General features: G+C 50.1%; 1 protein-coding gene across 1 annotated transcript in view; it reads left to right on the top strand.

Annotated features, from left to right (window-relative positions):
• Window positions 1-18349, top strand: part of TNFRSF8 (TNF receptor superfamily member 8) — a 39296-nt gene that overhangs the window by 10528 nt on the left and 10419 nt on the right. Inside the window, exons 5-9 of the mRNA XM_007980510.3 lie at window positions 827-979; window positions 8415-8508; window positions 8845-8957; window positions 11040-11141; window positions 11272-11325. Of these exons, the coding sequence (XP_007978701.3) occupies window positions 827-979; window positions 8415-8508; window positions 8845-8957; window positions 11040-11141; window positions 11272-11325 (516 nt within the window). The remainder of the gene's footprint in view (window positions 1-826; window positions 980-8414; window positions 8509-8844; window positions 8958-11039; window positions 11142-11271; window positions 11326-18349) is intronic.

Genomic DNA, 18349 nt, shown 5'->3' with positions numbered 1-18349 from the left:
GTGGCACTATCTTGGCTCACTGCAACCTCTGCCTCCCGGGTTCAAGTGATTCTCCTGCCTCAGCCTGCTGAGTCGCTGGGATTACAGGTGCCTGCCACCACGCCTGGCTAAGTTTTGTATTTTTAGTAGAGATGGGGTTTCACCATGTTGGTCAGGCTGGTCTTGAACTCCTGACCTTGTGATCCACCTGCCTCGGCCTCCCAAAGTGCTGGGATTACAGGCATGAGCCACCGCGCCTGGCCAAAAAATCTTTTTATCATTAAACATTTCAGACATATTCAGATGTAGAGTGAGTCAGAGATGGCTGTGTACTATCACCCAGCTTTAAATGGTTATGGAGTCATGGCCAGTCTCGGCTCCTCTGCACCCATGCCCATTCACCCCGTGCCCTGAAGGACTTTCTTTTAACAGCTTTATGGAGAGGTAGTGGGCATATGGTAAAATACACAGATTAGAGGATGCGATTTGATAAGTTTTAGCAAATGCATGCAGCTGAGCAACCAGCCATTTCCCCCTAAAAGTTACCTCGGGTTCCTTGTCACCATTTCCCACCCCCTGCCTATGGTCACCATGCAATAGCTTGCATTTTCTAGAATTTCCTGTAAATGCAACATACAGAATGCCCTCCCTTTTTCCTGCCTTCTTTCACCCTGCAGAATTATTTTGAGCATGCTGGGATTGCTCCTCAACAGCACAGTCAGACGAGCATTTATTTTCTTGTTGGAGGACCCTTGGACAACTGCTTCTCTGTCCTCCTGGGGACCCTCTGGACCCCCTGCCCTTGCCATCCTGATCTTTCTCCATGACCCTCCTCTGTGTCCCTTAGACGACCTCGTGGAGAAGACGCCGTGTACATGGAACTCCTCCCGCGTCTGCGAATGTCGACCTGGCATGATCTGTGCCACATCAGCCACCAACTCCTGTGCCCGCTGTGTCCCCTACCCAATCTGTGCAGCAGAGACAGTCACCAAGCCCCAGGGTAAGCAGTTCCCACCCCAGGCCTCGACCATGGGGTGGAGTCTGTGCTCCCACTGTTGTGCCTCTCCCCACCAACAGCCAGGGGTGGGGGCAAATGACCAACACCCTCGGCTGTTAATTAGATCAGGTATGGGTTCTGGTTATCCTTTGAGTAGTCAGACCCAGTGAATGGAATGATAAAGCCCAGTTTTAGCATTTTGGTAAGAGATTCTGTTGATTTAAAAAAAAATTCTTCCTGAAATTATTGGGCTGGTAAAATCTTTTATTTTTTGAGACAGAGTTTTGCTCTTGTTGCCCAGGCTGGAGTGCAATGGTGCAATCTTGGCTCACTGCAACCTCCACCTCCTGCGTTCAAGCGATTCTCCTACCTTAGCCTCCCAAGTAACTGGGGTTACAAGCACGCGCCACCATAGCCAGCTAATGTTGTCCTTTTAGTAGAGACGCAATTTCTCCATATGGGTCAGGCTGGTCTTGAACTCCCGACCTCAGGTGATCTGCCCGCCTTGGCCTCTCAAAGTGGTGGGATTACAGGCATGAGCCACCATGCCCGGCCCCGGGCTGGTAAAATCTTGACCTATTTGCAAGGCTGTTTTATTGACTTAGAGAGATGAATATCAAGTTTCTGAAAAGGTTTCTAACTCAGGATGGTTGGCTTTACCAGTGTGCAGGAAACTACTAAAACCCTGACCGTTTTTTGTTTGTTTTGTTTTGTTTTTTTAAAGGGCTTTGAGAGATTTTAACAAATATCCAGGTGGTTTAAAACAGATAGAAGAGTGGTGACAAAACCAAGGGGAATGGCCAGGCATGGTGGCTCACGCCTGTAATCCCAGCATTTTGGGAGGCTGAGGCAGGTGGATCACTTGAGGTCAGGAGTTCGAGACCAGCCTGGCCAACATGGCAAAACCTCATCTCTACTAAAAATACACTAATTAGCTGGGTGTGGTGGCAGGCATCTGTAGTCCCAGCTACTCAGGAGGCTGAGGCAGGAGAATCACTTGAACCCGGGAGGCATAGATTGCAGTGAGCCGAGATTGCACCACTGCACTCCAGCCTGGGCGACAGGGTGAAACTCTGTCTAAAAAAGAAAAAAAAAACAAGTGGAGGAAAGGTCACCCCATGTGACTCTGTGAGGGCTGCCAGAGAAGTGAGGGGTGACTTGCTTCTAGGACCCCCAGAGAGGCTCTGGGCTTGGAAGAGGCAGGCAGATGAAGAGCAGGAGGGAAGTGGAGAGCTGTGAGGTGCAGTAGCCCGTGACTACGTCTTCAAACACAACTTCAAATTGTGTACAATGGCATGGCACGGCCACTGACGAGTTTGCACAGATGATGCCTGAGTTTTTAATCCCCAGTATTGTCTTTTTATTTATTTATTTATTTTATTTTTTTGAGAAGGAGTCTCGCTCTCTTGCCTAGGCTGGTGTGCAGTGGTGGGATCTCAGCTCACTGCAACCTCCATCTCCCGGGTTCAGGCGATTCTCCTGCCTCAGCCTCCCGAGTAGCTGGAATTACAGGTGCCCATCACCACACCCAGCTAATTTCCGTATTTTTAGTAGAGATGGGGTTTTGCCCTGTTGGCCAGACTGGTCTGGAACTCCTAACCTCAAGTGATCCGCCCGCCTCCATCTCCCAAAGTGCTGGGATTACAGGCGTGAGCCTCTGTGCCTGGCCAACAATCGTCTTTTTGAGTCAGAACACTGAAGGAGTATCTGGGGAAAGCTCGGGCCACCAGTGGGGTGCTGTCACTCTGTTTGTAAAGCCCTCTTTACCTGGGTATTTGGAAGTGCACTGTCAACAGGGTAGCCCCACCCCATAACCCTGAAATGGAGGGAGGCTGCCAGCTCACACTCTCCGCCCACGGGCCCAGGGTCTCCTGGCCGACTTCCTACTCAGGGAAGAGACCCACTGCGAACAGGACATACTAACACAGCAGAAGAAACCGTCCCCGCTCAGTGACTGGAATATTCAGTAGAGTCCTTAGGATTTTATTTTGTTTGTGTAAATGTATGGGGTGCAAGTGTAATTTTGTTACATGCTTAGATGGGGTGGTGAACTCAGGATGTTTAGGGTATCCATCACCCAAATAGCGTACATCATACCCCGTAAATAATTTCTCATGGTCCACCCACCTATACCTCCCACCCCCTCACCCCTCTAAGTCTCTATTGCCTTTTATTCTGCTCTCCACTTCCGTGTGGACACAGTATTTCACTCCCTCTTAGAAGTGAGAACATGCAGTATTTGTCTTTCTGTATCTGAATGTCTGTATTTAAGAATATGGCCTTCAGTTCCATCCATGTTGCTGCAAAAGACATGATTTCTTTCTTTATGATGGCTGAGTAGTATTCCATTGTGTATAGATACCACATTTATCTATAGATGGATGCAGTGTAACACCCCCCCCCCCATTTTTTTTTGAGATAAAGTCTCACTCTGTTGCCCAGGCTGGAGCAGAATGGCATGGTCTTGGCTTGCAGCAACCTCTGCCTCCTGGGTTTGAGCTATTCTTGTGCCTCAGCCTCCCAAAGTGCTGGGATTACAGGCGTGAGCCACCACGCCCAGCCAAGCAAGCATAACCCTTTTAAAATAAATATGAATGAGCAGAGGTTCAGAATGAGAATGGTTATGAGGAAAACCAGCCCTACGAAGGAGAATAAAAACATGCGAAACCAGAAATTCTTACCATACATGAAGCTTTGATAAATCCAGGAATAGAAGAGTACTTAGCAACATTAAATTCGTGTCTGCAGAAATATTCACGAACTCGTTACATCCATAAGGTGGGTGGGCACAGAATGCTATGAAAAAGGAACGATATGGGATCAGAGGACAGGAAAAGCCTTTTTAGAAAGCGTGCTTGTGATCAGCCCGTCATCTCTAGGTTTTCCATTCACCTTTCCATCCCTGCGCTGCCATCGATGACTGGCGTCCGCGTTTCTCCTCTACGGGGAGCATGCAGTTAAACCTTGCCAGCAGAGGGCGCTGGAGGGCAATCGCAGGAGGAAGGAGGCTTCTAGCTGCATTCGATTTTCTTTTTTCTTTTATTTTTTTTTTGAGACAGAGTCTCACTCTGTCTCCCAGGCTGGAGTGCAGTGGCGCGATCTTGGCTCACCACAACCTCCGCCTCCAGGATTCAAGCAGTTCTCCTGCCTCAGCCTCCTGAGTAGCTGGGATAATAGGAGCATGCCACCATGCCCGGCTAATTTTTGTATTTTTAGTAGAGAGGGGGTTTCACCATGTTGTTCAGGCTGGTCTCGAACTCCTGACCTCGTGATCCACCTGCCTCGGCCTCCCAAAGTGCTGGGATTACAGGCATAAGCCACTGTGCCCGGCCATTTGTTTCTTCTTGCTCCTGCTGCCTGGGTCTGTTGACCACCTTGATGTGGCCCTCCCAGTGCAGACACTGGCATGTGCCAGGCCTCATGTCTGCAAAACTGTCCTGCTCCTTGACTCCCTCTATGCATCCGCCACCAGCCACAGGTCTTCGGCACCCCAAAGTGCTCCAGGCATCTTCCTGACAGTGGTAGCCCCAATTTTTCTGTGCACCTGACCAGAAGCATAGACTTCAGGTCAGAAGGACCTGCTTTTAAGCAAAGCAGGATCAATGGAAATTACCCATGCCACACGTAATAGATGTACCACCACGATTTTATCCACCTGCCAGTTGATGGTATTTGGGTTGTTTCCGGGTTATTATGAATGAAAACAACTGTGAATATATATATATTTTTTAACATGTATGAATTTATCTTATATCTTTTATTATTATTATTTTTAGAGACAGGGTCTCACTGTGTGTTCCAGGCTGGAGTGCAGTAGCATGATCTTGGCTCACTGCAGCCTTGAACTCCTGGGCTCAAGCGATCCTCCCACCTCGGCCTCCCACAGTGCTGAGATTACCAGCGTGAGCCACCATGACTGGCTGATTCTTGTACACGCCTTTGGGTGAATGTATATTTTCATTTCTTATGGGTAAATACCTAGGAAGAGTGGCTGGGTCATTGTGCTGGTCACATAGAATGCTTTTGAAGACTAGTCAAAGCTGGTTACCTCTGGTCTGATCCAACCTCTTCATTTTACACCCAGAGAAAAGCACAGAGCCGAAGCTAGAGCTGGAATGCAGGGATCCCAAGGGTCAGCCCAGAGTACTTTCCACTGGAAGACACCACCCGCCCACCGCCTTCTTAGTTCTGAACCTAGAATTTACCCAGCTAAATTACAATCACCTCAGCTAAATTACAATCAAGTTTGAAAGCAGCATAAAAACATTTTCAGACATAAAAGGTCCAGAAAGCTTTTCTTCCTACATCCTTTCCTAGGAAGTTATTTGAAGATGTAATTCAGCTAAGTGAGGGGGCAAAAAAGAAGGAAAACAGGAAGCCATGGAACCTAGAGACCGGCACTCCATCCTAGCAGAGCAAGGAAGGGAGGTCCCGGAATGATGTGCTGTAGACCACTAGTGCCAGATCAGAGCAGGAAAATGGAAGGAAGGCTCCAGGGAAGTGTTCCCAGGAATAAAAGAGAGAATTGTAGTACATTTCATGATTAGTAGAGTCGAAAAACCTGAGGATATGGTGAAGGCACACTATCCTTTTGTCAACAAGAAAAAGAAAGGCAATTGGAAACTCCAGGGAAAAGAAAAAGCTGACAAGAAATATACAGTCCAAATATGAAGATGAAATTTCACCTGATTTTAAGCAATTCCTGAATGTACAAAAAGAGAATCCGTTCGGCCTTGATGCTAAGACCATTCTTTACATAGCCCAAGGACTGGGTGTTTGGATTTAAAGAGAAGTATATCCATCTGGTAAATAATATCTTTTTTTAGTTCTTAAATGAAGGCTAAGAGTAGGCAGATTATTTTTTTTCTCTTCCACTAGGCCCTTACCAGAGAACATAGGCAGACTAACTAGGGGCTAGATAATACCTTCTCCTCACCTTCACATCCAAAGAGGAGGAAAAGGGGAGGATCACTAACTCGGGGACGAAGAAGGAAAGTTACAAGTGAGGTATAGTATATTCAGAGAGGGGATGAGAGGCACCCAAGGAGTACTAGGTGCCCCTCTTCTGCACGTACAGGAGGGACAGCAGATCTGTCACTGGATTCCAGCAGGTGTTTCAGCAGCAGCTGAGACTATGGGCCTGTCTAGTTACATCAGGCTGCCTTGGAGAGAGGGCAGGGGACTCTCTCCTCGTGATGCTAACTGGGAATAGCCACAGTTAATGGGTCTGAGCACCAGAGCTCCAATCCACTCAAAGTAAGTGTTCACTGAAACCCAGTGACATTTCAAACACTGATTCAAATACTAACATCACATCATAACACATCGCATCATCTTCTCCATGAGCCTCCAGCCTCCAGGCTCCAACTAATTCAGGTAACAGTCCAGTGACCTTCCCCAAAGAGGAGGGTTCCTCAGAACCTTACAGTCCAAGAAATAAATTAATCCTGGCTTTACTTTTTTGTCTATCTCAGGAAAAATCTGAGAGGTGTCACGAACACTTTCTAGAGGGGAGATGTGTGTTATGTGTGTGGGGTTGCCTTGTACCACATCAAAAAGGGGTGCCTCCACCAGGGCTCTGGGGGCGGAGAGGTGTAGTGACTGAGCAGAACCCACTTCTAATGTGGGCCAATTTTTCCTGCCCCAGAAAAGCAGGAAACTTCGACGGAGGTGCCTAGTCCCCAGGCAGGAGGCAGGGCCGTCCAGAGGAGAGTGCTCTGGGCTGGAACTTGCCATCTCTGTTTCCTGGGTCTAGCTCCAGCCCTGTGGCTCTCTCCATCTGTAAAACAACGTGACTGTGTCGGAGCAGTGGTGGCCAGCTTCGAACTGGCCTTCAGAGACATTTCGTCTGGCCAGCACAGTGATCCAGCCACCCTTCCTAGGCACTCAAGAGGAGTGACATTATATGTTCACACAGGGGCACCCACAAGAATACTCATAGCTGCCTTGTTCATCATAGTTCAAACTGGAAACAACCCAAATGTCCATCAACTGGGGAATGGGTGTGTAAACAGGGGTTCATCTGTACAACAGAACGCCATTCGGCAACAGAAAGGAATGAACCTGAGTGAATATCAACAACATTATGCAGAATGAAAGAAGCCAGACCCCAACGAGTACATATTGCATGATTCTGTCCACATGAAATTCTGGAACAGATACCCTCTTCTACAGTGACATAAAGCAGATCAGTGGTTGCCTGGATCTGGAGGTGGGGGCAGAGTGAGTGAGGAGGGGCACTAGGGAACCTTCTGGAGGGATGAGAATGTTCTGTATTTTGATGGTAGTGACCTTTGTCAGAACTCATCAGGCTGTACACACTTAGGGGACATTTTCTTTTTTTATTTTTACTTACTTAAAAATAAAGACAGGGTCTTGCTGTGTTGCTTAAGCTGGTTTTGAATTCCTGAGCTCAAGTGATCCACTCGCTTCAGCTTCGCAAAGTGCTGGGATTACAGGCGGGAGCCACCGTACCCTGCCAGGGGATACTTTCTTGTATATAAATTGTGCCTTAGCCCGGGTACGGTGGCTCATGCCTGTGATCCCAGCACTTTGGGAGGCTGAGGCGGGCGGATCACCTGAGGTCAGGAGTTCGAGACCAGCCTGGCCAACATGGTGAAACCCTGTTTCTACTAAAAATACAAAAATTAGCTGGGTGTGTTGGCAGGTGCCTTGTAATCCCAGCTACTCAGCAGGCTGAGACAGGAGAATCACTTGAATCCAGGAGGCAGAAGTTGCAGTCAGCCGAGATCGTGCCACTACACTCCAGCCTGGGCAGCAGAGGAAGACTCAATCTCAAAAAATTAAAAATAAATAAATAAATAAATAATTCCTTAACAAAGTTGATTTAAAAGAAAAAAAACTTTATAAACATTGAGTCTGTTTTTAAACATTAGGAGATTTCAGGTTTCTCTTAAAAGCAAAAGGTGTAGCATCACTATGCCACGTTCCTGGGTGATCATAGCTGTTAGAGATGAGTAGCAGCTTCTCTACTTTGTTTTATTTATTTTGAGTCTTGCTCTGTCGCCCAGGCTGGAGTGTCATGGCATGATCTCAGCTCACTGCAGCCTCCACCTCCTGGGTTCAAATGATTCTCCTGCCTCCGCCTTCCTAGTAGCTAGGATTACAGGTGTGTGCTACCACACCTGGCTCATTTTTGTGTTTTTAGTAGAGATGGGGTTTCACCATGTTGGCCAGGCTGGTCTTGAACTCCTGACCTCAAGTGGTGCTCCTGTCTCAGCCTCCCAAAATGCTGTGATTACAGGTGTGAGCCACTGTGCCTGGCCAGCTTCTCCACTTTGATCTTTTGAAACACAAATCTGACTGTCTTAGCTCCCATGGTGCTACCTCGCTGGAAGCCACCAGTCCCTGGTTAACTCTTTCCTGGAGACACCAGCCTCCTTGGCGCTGGTTCTCAGATGTTACCTCCCCTCTGTAGACATGGCTGAGAAGGACACCACCTTTGAGGCGCCACCCCTGGGGACCCAGCCTGACTGCAGCCCCATCCCAGAGAATGGCGAGGCGCCTGCCAGGTGACTCCCCCACACCTTCTCTCTGTTTGGCTGCTGCGGGAGGGAGCTGTCCCTGCCATGCCCAGGGGATGCCTGGGAGGCAGCTGGGCTGGGGGTGGAGGCGGGGCCTAGGCTGTTCTTGTTAAATGTGTGCCCATCTCTGTGCTAACACCATTGGAAAGCCAGAAGGCCTCGAAACCCAGTGCCTGCCCTCAAAATGCCTGGCAGAGACTCGGGACAGAGGATCTAGGGACCCAGGGCTCTGGCTGCGCAGTCTCTAGAGAAAGGGAATTATTCTTGAGTACACACTTCCCTCTTCCCATCTCCATCATTCCTGCCTTGGGCTTCTCCCTGCAGCACCAGCGCCACTCTGAGCTCCCTGGTGGACTCTCAGGCCAGTAAGACGCTGCCCATCCCAACCAGCGCTCCCATCGCTCTCTCCTCCACGGGGAAGCCCGTTCTGGATGCAGGTAATGGTCCCAGCCCACCCCCCCCACTCCCAGGAGGGGCTTCCTCCTGGGGAAGGGAGATGAGGAGGAGCCAGGAGGGAGCGTCTCCTTTGTGGGTATGGCCTGAAAAGGGGGATCAAGGTTGACTCCAGGTTCTGGCTTCTTGAGTTAGGGCTGTGGCTCTGGCACTTGCTAGTGACTATTCTTGTTTTTTTTGGAAACAAAGTCTCGCTCTGTTGCTCAGGCTGGAGTACAGTGGCACCCATCTTGGCTCACTGCAACCTCCACCTCCCAGGTTCAAGAGATTCTCCTGCCTCAGCCTCCCGAGTAGCTGGTTTTATAGGTGCTTGCCACCACGCCCGGCTAATTTTTTGTATTTTTAGTAGAGACAGGGTTTTGCCATGTTGTCCAGGTTGGTCTCAAACTCCTGACCTCAGGTGATCCACCCGCCTCAACCTCCCAAAGTGCTGGGATTACAGTGGTGTGAACCACTGCGCCTGGCTGCTAGTAATTATTCTTTAATTCTTGTAGGCAGGAATTTTTTTTCACAGCTTCATCCTCATGGCTCATAATTGCTACTCAGAAAACAGGTCTTTGTTGATGGATTTCATGACTTTGACTAGTTGTCCTTTGAGCCTCAGTTGTCTCATCTGTAGAATGGTAACGGCACAGACCATGCAGGGTTGTAAGCAGTGTAGCATTGTAGACGGCCTCTGTAAGAGTTAGTTCTCAGGCCGGGCGCGTTGGCTCATGCCTGTAATCCCAGCACTTTGGGAGGCTGAGGTGGGTGGATCATGAGGTCAGAAGTTCAAGACCAGCCTGGCCAACATGGTGAAGCCCTGTCTCTACTAAAAATACAAAAATTAGCCAGGCGTGGTGGTGCGTGCTTATAATCCCAGCTACTCAGGAGGCTGAGGCAGGAGAATCGCTTGAACCGGGGAGGCGGAGGTCTCAGTGAGCCGAGATCGCACCACTGCACTCCAGCCTGAGCGACAGACTGAGACTCCGTCTCAAAAAACCAAAAAAACCAAACCCCCCCGCCCCCGAGAGTTAGCACTTAGGGAATGATGCCAGGCTACTCATTTTAGGACTTGCAGTTCTAGTGGCTGACACGAGGTGGCAGTAGTGCTCAGGCCAGTGTTTCTGAAAGTGCGGTCCTATCTGTCAACATTGGCACCAGCTGGGAACTTGTTAGGAAAGCAAATTGTGGGTTCCATCCCAGACCTAGAGAATCAGAAACTGCACTTTAACAAGATCTCCAGGGCACTCATATGCACATTAACATTTGAGAAGCACTTAACTGGCATATATTAGTTTTTTAACATCTGAACATGGACTTCAATAAAGTGCAATCACTAGCTCTATGACCTCTGTAACGGACAAAAGGGAAAAAGGAAGCGAGTTTAGTACCATGGTGTGAAGAAGTGGATCCAGAGAGGGGTTAAGAGCGTGGGTCCTGGAGTCCACCCAGCCTGGCCTGGCCTGGGCTGGGGCTCTATCACTTACTCTCAGGGTGACCTTGGACAGGTTAACGAACTTTCGTGAGCCTCAGCTCCCTCATTTTTAAACTGAAGGTAGTGATGGTGCCTAGGGCCTAGGGTTGGGGATCATTCATTCAGGGAATGCTTGTGGGACATGTTTATGTGCAGAGAGGACTCCATGCCTGCCCTCATCAAGCGGGTCTAGAGGGTTGGCTGGGAGGGGACTGGGTTCAACGCCTTCCTTCCCCTCACTGCTTGGCCCTCCCCTCCCTGACTCCGGCCACACCAGCAGTGCTGTCAGATGCTGGTCACACCGGGGACTCCTCCACAGTCCCCAAGTTTTGGTCTGTTGGACCTCAATTCCTTTGTTCTGGCTCCTAGACGCCTCAATTTCTCACCCTCTAGACACAGTTTGCCCTTATCTCAGCCTTAAATAGTTAATCAGCTTCCTGGAGCCAGGTGAGGGAGGGCTGGATGAGATACAGCCTTGGCTTGGAAAGGACCCGGTGTTGTTAGCCATGATGGAAGCTGTGTCCCAGGAGGAGGAGGAAGTAGTCTGGGGCTGGGGCTGTCCTGTGTGGTTGCAGTGAGGCAAAGAGTGCAGGGTGTCTCTGTGTTCCAGGGCCAGTGCTCTTCTGGGTGATCCTGGTGCTGGCTGTGGTGGTCGGCTCCAGCACCTTCCTCCTGTGCCACCGGAGGGCCTGCAGGAAGCGAATTCGGCAGAGTAAGTGGCTGGGGCCTTGGGGCCTTGGGGAGGACAGGTTGCTCTCTGCCAGCCTGGCCTGGGTCCTTTCCCTGCCTGCTCCTGCCCTCTGTGGCCACCATCCCCAGCCTTCCTCCTGGTGTCGTTTCAGAGCTCCACCTGTGCTACCCGGTCCAGACCTCCCGGCCCAAGCTAGAGCTTGTGGGTGAGTGTCCAGCTGTCCAAAGGGGCTGCCCGAGCCAGAGGAACACAGGGTAGCTCTAGGCCTGGGGCGTGGGTTCCAGAGACTGAACTTCTAGCCCAGCCTCGAGGCTCCCTGTCTGTGGCTCCTGTCGCATTCTGTACATTTGTAGGGATATAATGCGGGTGAAAACTCATGCGTGTAGAGAATGCAATGAGGTGAAGACTGTACTGGGTGTGAGGACTGCGTAGCTTGCCCAGAGCAGCACCTGGATGGATGCTGGCATGAACGTTTAAAAGTCTATCTTGTCTTTCACTTTTTCCTCCAGTATCCCCAGGGGGTATTCCCGCCAGCCTTCCCTTCCTCTCTACATTCTATCCTCCCTTTCTCCCTCTCCCTCCTTCCCTCTTTCCCCTCTTTCTCCCTCTTCTACCAGCTGGTGATCAGCCCAGGGGCAGGAGGGGAAAGGAGCACATGGGGCAGAAGGGACCCTGGTTCTGCCACTTACAAGCTGTGTGACCCCGGGTGAGTTACTGAATTGCTCTGTGTCTCAGTTTCCTCATCTGGAAAATGCGATGGTAGAACCTACTTCAGAGGCTTGGCCTGTGGATTCATCAAGGTCGGGCTGTGAAGCGCATGGTGGAGTACCTGCCTGCAGTCGGTGGCTGCTGCCTGTTGACAGGCTGGGCTGTGCCTGGGGCTTTTTCCTCCCTGGAAGCTTCAGGCCTTCTGGAGTCCTGGGTGCTTCTGACCCCCTCCCTGGTCCCTGCACTCTGATCCCTGGCCAGCCTCCAGGCCAGCTCTTCCAGGCAGCCCTTGGGAGCTGGGACCCTCCTCACCTGTCCAGGCAGGGGCATCTAGACAGCGCGTGTCTTCCAGCTCTCACCTGGGGCAGGGGGCTCCCAGCCATCTTGTGCCAAGCACCTTCTCTCTCCTGGGCAGCCCCTTCCAGGCAGGCCAGGGTCTTCCTCAGCACTGCATGGCATGGATTGAGTGCTGGGCTCTGATGGGGGAATTGTCTGAGCCTTCCTTTCTGATTTGCAAGGTAGGCTCCCATAGAGGCCTCCTGCACTCCCCCAGTGATGACCTTTGTTCTGCAAGGAGGAGACAGGGCTCAGCGAGGTGGACAGCTGACCCAGGGCCACACAGCCTGGCAGTGGCACAGCCAGCCTCAGGCACTGGTCCTAGGGGTTTTGGTTTGTAAAAGGCTCAGCCCTGTCCCCTCTTCCTTCCCCCCGCCAGCTCTGTCTACCACCCGAATGCCCACCCAAGAGCCACGTGCTCAGCCTAAAGTCAGGTCCTGGCCCGTCCCCCGATCTCCCCAGGACCCTTGGAGAGGCCCTTGCGTAGGCTGAGTCTTGACTTGGGCACAAAAACACAGTCCACTGAGGCATGTTTTGAATTTGATGAGTTTCACAAGCAAGCGCTTGTGGTCCCTGTGCCAGGGGGGGTTTTTGTGTTTTGATAGTTTCAAGCCTGTTTCCATGACCTGTCAGGCTGAGTGTCTCATTGAAACCGGCATTTGCTTTCTTGACATTTTTCTAGTATTAGAATTTCCATTGCCGTCAGTTTATTTTTTTTCTTCAAACCTCTGTGAGAGCAGTTTTGTTACAAGAAGAAAAAAAGAAAGAAAACACCTTCCCCTAAGAAGCCAGATCTGCAAAGAACTGAGCCCCGAGACTCGATGGTGGACGTCCTATCTCAGGTCGTTTTTGACCCTCTGGCTTCTTCTGGTGGGCCCTTGGGGTCTGGGTTCCCAGGCCCAAGATGGACAGAAAGTGAAGCCGAGACAGGCAAGCTCACAGGGCACAGGATGAGAACGGACCGAGCTGGCTGTATGCCCCTTTCCCTGCCGAGCCATGGGTGGCGAAGGAGGGAAGGAGAACTGGTTCATTGGTTCATTCGTTCATCTATTCACATGGTCTTCACTGAGCACTTCCTCCGTGCAGGCTCTGTGCCGGGCCCAGAAGCTGTCCTAGCTCCCTCCAAGCTTTTAGACTAATTCCGACTGCCTGCAGAGGCCAAAGGCAGGCAGGATGGGAGCGTGTGCCCCTTGGCCTCCCACATCCCAGACCTGGGGCAGAGGGTGCTCCTGGTTCCTTTGAGCAGTGAGCGCATCAGGGATCTGTGGTCCGTGCAGGTGCAATGAGATACTTGCCAACCAGCCCTCGAGTTGATCCGACCTTCCCGCGTGTGTCCTCGGTGACAGGCATTTGCAGAGCACACACGTGATCTCCTCTACTCCTCCAGTGGCCTGTGAGGTACCTACTGTTATCCCCGTTGCACAGATTAGCAGCCTGAGGCACAGGATGATGAAGTAATTTAAGGCCACACGCTGGGTGAGCAGTAGGATGGGGATTTTATCGTGGTTATTGAGATGTTTGTAAAAAGATTTTTCACTCTTGGCACCATTGACATTTGGGAATGGATCATTCTTTGCTGTGCAGCGTTATCCTATAGGACATTCTGCAGCCCCTCTGGAAGCCAGCAACACCCCCTACTTGGGACAACCAAAAGTGTCTCTAGACATTGCCACATGGCCCCCGGGGAAAAAAACTGCTCCTGGTTGAGAACCACCGGTCTAAAATTCTTTTCTTTTTTTTTTTTTTGAGACAGAGTCTCGCTCTGTCGCCCAGGCTGGAGTACAATGGTGCAATCTGGGTTCACTGCAACCTCTGCCTCCTGGGTTCAAGTGATTCTGCTGCCTCAGCCTCCTGAGTAGCTGGGATTACAGGCCTATGTCACCACGCCTGGCTAATTTTTGTGTTTTTAGTAGAGACGGGGGTTTCACCGTGTTGGCCAGGCTGGTCTCGAACTCCTGACCTCATGATCCGCCCGCCTCGGCCTCCCAAAGTGCTGGGATTTACAGGCGTGAGCCACCATGCCTGGTCTTAAAATTCTTTTAATCCTTCATTTTTATGAGCACTTGAGTCATTTTCTGTTATTCCAGGGAGATTTAGGTTGAAAGAAATTCTTTTTTGTTTTGAAACAGTTTCAAACTTACAGAAATGGTATAAGTATGAAGAATTTATTTTGACCTGAACCATTTGAGAGTAACTGACTGACTGGACGTCTCTCACCCCGAAAACTTTAGCGTGTGTTTCAGACAGACAAGGGTGTATTTTACACTATGTAGTAAGGATCGTCAGAATCAGGGAACTCACACTGATACATGACACACAACGAATTCTCAGGCCCTGTTCAAGTTTCTTTATTTGCCCCAATAATGTCCTTTATAGCAGAGGACTCCACGTGTATAGCTCAGGGCCATGTGTTACATCCGCTTGTCTGGTTTCTCGAGTCTCCTTCTGTCCGGATCCATTCCCCAGGCGTTTCTTTCACTTGCGCAGGCTGGTGATTTCGTGGATGCTCCTTGCTTTGGGTTTGTCTAGTGTTTTCTCCCGAGTGGATTCAGGTCACGCATTTTGGGCTGGAAGGTCCCAGGAGTGATGCTGGGCTCTCCTCTCTTGGGGCGTCTTGCCAGGTTTCGATTTGTCCCTTTCCTGGTGCTGTGCACTTTGAGTGCTTGACCGAGGTGATGTCTGCTGGGCCTCTCCACTGTGAGGTCTCCATTTGCTCCTCGGTCATTACTGTCTTTAGGGGCGTTACTTTGAGACTATGTCAATAGCCCATTCTTCAGCAGACCCTCATTTTCTTTTCTTTTTTTTTTTTTTTTTTTGAGACAGGGTCTGGCTCTTTCACCCAGGCTGGAGTGCAGTGGCATAATCTCGGCTCACTGCAACCCCCGCCTCCCGGATTCAAGCAATTCTCCTGCCTCAGCTCCCGAGTAGCTGGGATTACAGGCGTGTGCCACAATGCCTGGCTAATTTTTTGTATTTTTAGTAGAGATGGGGTTTCACTATGTTGGCCAGGCTAGTCTCGAACTCCTGGCCTCAAGTGGTCCTTCCGCCTTGGCCTCCCAAAGTTCAGGGATGACAGGCGTGAGCCACCGCACCCAGCCTAAGGCACAAAAGTCGGCTCTTGTGTGCTTTGGCATATCCTCATCCTGTGCTTTCAGCACGTCCCTATTCTGAAATGTTCCCAGCTTAACTTGCGCTCTCCTGCCCCGGCACTGGAATCAGCTCTGTCTCCAAGGAGCCCGGGGTTTGCATTGAGGGGTACCTGTTGCCAAAGCCTAGCTGAACCTCTGTGCTAAACTCCCCACGTGGGCCTGTTCTGCTTCCCACAGCATTGGGGAATCACAGGCCAGAGAGGGGAGGGGACTAAAAGTGGAGAACAACAGGAATGGAAGGGACCGAGAGCTTTATATCACGCGTCAGAATGCATGTGCTCCGTGAGCGTGGCCTTCAGAGCAGCCCGTGACACCGTGCACTTGTGCAGTCTGCCCAGCGTGGTCCTGGACTTGTGTCCTGGGGGTGCCAGACAGGCTTACGAGAAGATGGTGGTGATTCCAAAAAGCAAGGAAACCAATAAATAAGGCTAGTAGATTGAATCAGCATTTTTAGGGGAAGAGCAGTTGTGAAATCTGACCTCTGCACTTGGCAAGATTTGTTCTGGGTCTTTATCAGAATCCTGATGGGTTGTAACACGGCTCTAGTCCATGTCAGAGCCTTCCAGATTCCGCCTTTTTACCTCTGTGATTTTTACGCTTGTTTGGGAGAGTCGGTGTCAAACTCTGACTTTCTATTCAGTGTGACGGAGTGCAGAGCCACGTTACCATCCTGGGCTTTTCCTGGACCTGCTGTATGCTTGACAGCATCCTGGACACCTTCTTTTTAAAATATTTTAATTTTTAAAAATTCTCAGTAGGCCAGGCATGGTGGTTCACACCTGTAATTCCAGCACTTTGGGAGGCCAAGGTGGGCGGATCACCTGAGATCGAGAATTCAAGACCAGCCTGGCCAACATGGCAAAACCCCATCTCTACTAAAAATAAAAAAATTAGCCAGGCGTGGTGGCACACGCCTGTAATCCCAGCTTCTGAGGCTGAGGTGGGAGAATTTCTTGAACCAGGGAGACGGAGATTGCAGTGAGCCGAGATCATGCCACTGCACTCCAGCCTGAGCAACAGAGCGAGACTCCGTTTTAAGTGGCCTTCATTTTTATTTTTAAGTTTTTTTTTTTTTTTTTTTTTTTTTTTTTTTTTGAGACAGGGTGTCACTCTGGAGTGCCATGGTACGATCATGGCTCACTGCAGCCTTGACCTCCTGGGTTCAAGTGATCCTTCAACCTCAGCCTCCCCAGAAGCTGGGACTACAGATACACACCACCACGCCCAGCTAACTTTTCTATTTTTTGAAGAGACCGGGTCTCCCTTTGTTGTGCAGGCTGATCTTGAACTCCTGAGCTCAAGTGATCTGCACACCTCAGCCTCCCAAAGTGCTTGGATTATAGGTGAGAGCCACTGTACCCAGCTAGTCCTCTTTTTTGTTTTTTTTTTTTTTTTTTTTTTTTTGAGACAGAGTCTCACTCTGTTGCCCAGGCTGGAGTGCAATGGCACAATCTCAGCTCACTGCAAACTCTGCCTCCTGGGTTCCAGCAATTCTCTTGCCTCAGCCTCCCAAGTAGCTGGGATTATAGGCACGTGCCACCACGCCCATCTAATTTTTGTATTTTTAGTAGAGATGGGGTTTCACCAGGTTGGCTAGGCTCGTCTGGAACTCCTGACCTTGTTATCTGCCCACCTCAGCCTCCCAAAGTACTGGGATTACAGGCATGAGCCACCGCGCCCGGCCTCATTTTTAAAAATAGTTTTAGATGTACAGAAAATTGGAGAAGAGAGTACAAGAGTTCCCGCATGCGCCACACCCAGTTTCCTCTGTGATTAGCATCTTACATCAGCATGGTTCATTTGTCAAAATATGTGAACCGTTATTGACACAGGATTATGAATGAAAGCCCACACTGTGTTCAGGGTTCTCTTGCGTTGCCTAAGGTTCCAGGATCCCATCCAGGAACCCAGGTTACATTCAGTCATCGCGTGGCCTTAGGCTCCTCTGGCCTGTGACTGTTTCCCAGACCTTATTTCTCAAGACCGGTTTCCTTGATGGCCTTGGCAGTTTTTGAGGAGTATTGATCAGGTGTTTTGCGGGATGCCCATCTCCTGGGATCTGTCTGATGTCTTCCCCGTGATTAGACTGGAGTTACGCGTTGGGGGAGGAAGACCACAGAGGTGAAATGTCATGCTCATCACATCAAATCTTGGCTGGGCGCAGTGGCTCATGCCTGTAATCCCAGCACTTTGGGAGGCCGAGGCAGGCGGATCACCTGAGGTCAGAAGTTTGAGACCAGCCTGGCCAACATGGTGAAACCCTGTCTCTACTAAAAATACAAAAATTAGCCAGGTGTGGTGGCACACACCTGTAGTCCCAGCTACTTGGGAGGCTGAGGCAGGAGGATCACTTAAACCCCAGAGGCAGAGGTTGCACTGAGCTGACAATGTGCCTCTACACTCCAGCCTGGGTGACAGAGTGAGAATCCATCTCAAAAAAAAAAAAAAAAATCAAATCAACCTGATTTACCATTGGGCACCTTCACTTTTGAGATCTCTTTTAATCTTCACAGAAAGCCCCAAAGTTGATGTGGTTCATCCCATTGTCCAGCTAGGAGGACAGAGGCTTGGAGAAGGGCGTAATATTGTGCTGGGTTTCACCGCCGAGGAGGCCTCTGCTCCGGGATGGCTAAGCAGCCTCATTGTTTTTGACATTTGGCTGGTTTTCAATTTGGGGGTGATTATAAACCCGCTGCTGTGCTCGGCCTTTTTGTTTTCTTTCGGGTTATTTCCTGAGGGTGTGTCCCCCAGGAGGGATGACTGGGTAAAATGTATAAGGTCTTTGTTGCCAGATGGCTCTTCAGAAAAATGGAACCAGCCTGCAGGCATGGGCAGCTCTGCCATCCTGTTCACCCACTTCCCCTTCAAGGCCGAGTTGTGTCATTTTTATTTGTTTTGTTTTGTGACTTTGTCACACTTTTTTTTGTTTGTTTTTTTCTGTTGGCCACCCCCAGTGACTTGGTACCAAAGAACCCTTGGCTGCTTTTAAAACTCAAAATCGCTCTGGAGGGACCATGATTTAGTTTCACTGACATC

The sequence above is a fragment of the Chlorocebus sabaeus genome, chromosome 20 (genome assembly GCF_047675955.1).
Source record: "Chlorocebus sabaeus isolate Y175 chromosome 20, mChlSab1.0.hap1, whole genome shotgun sequence".
NCBI classification, from domain to species: domain Eukaryota; kingdom Metazoa; phylum Chordata; class Mammalia; order Primates; family Cercopithecidae; genus Chlorocebus; species Chlorocebus sabaeus.
Note: the sequence above shows the minus strand (reverse complement) of the source record. Positions and strands in the feature narration are given on the sequence as shown.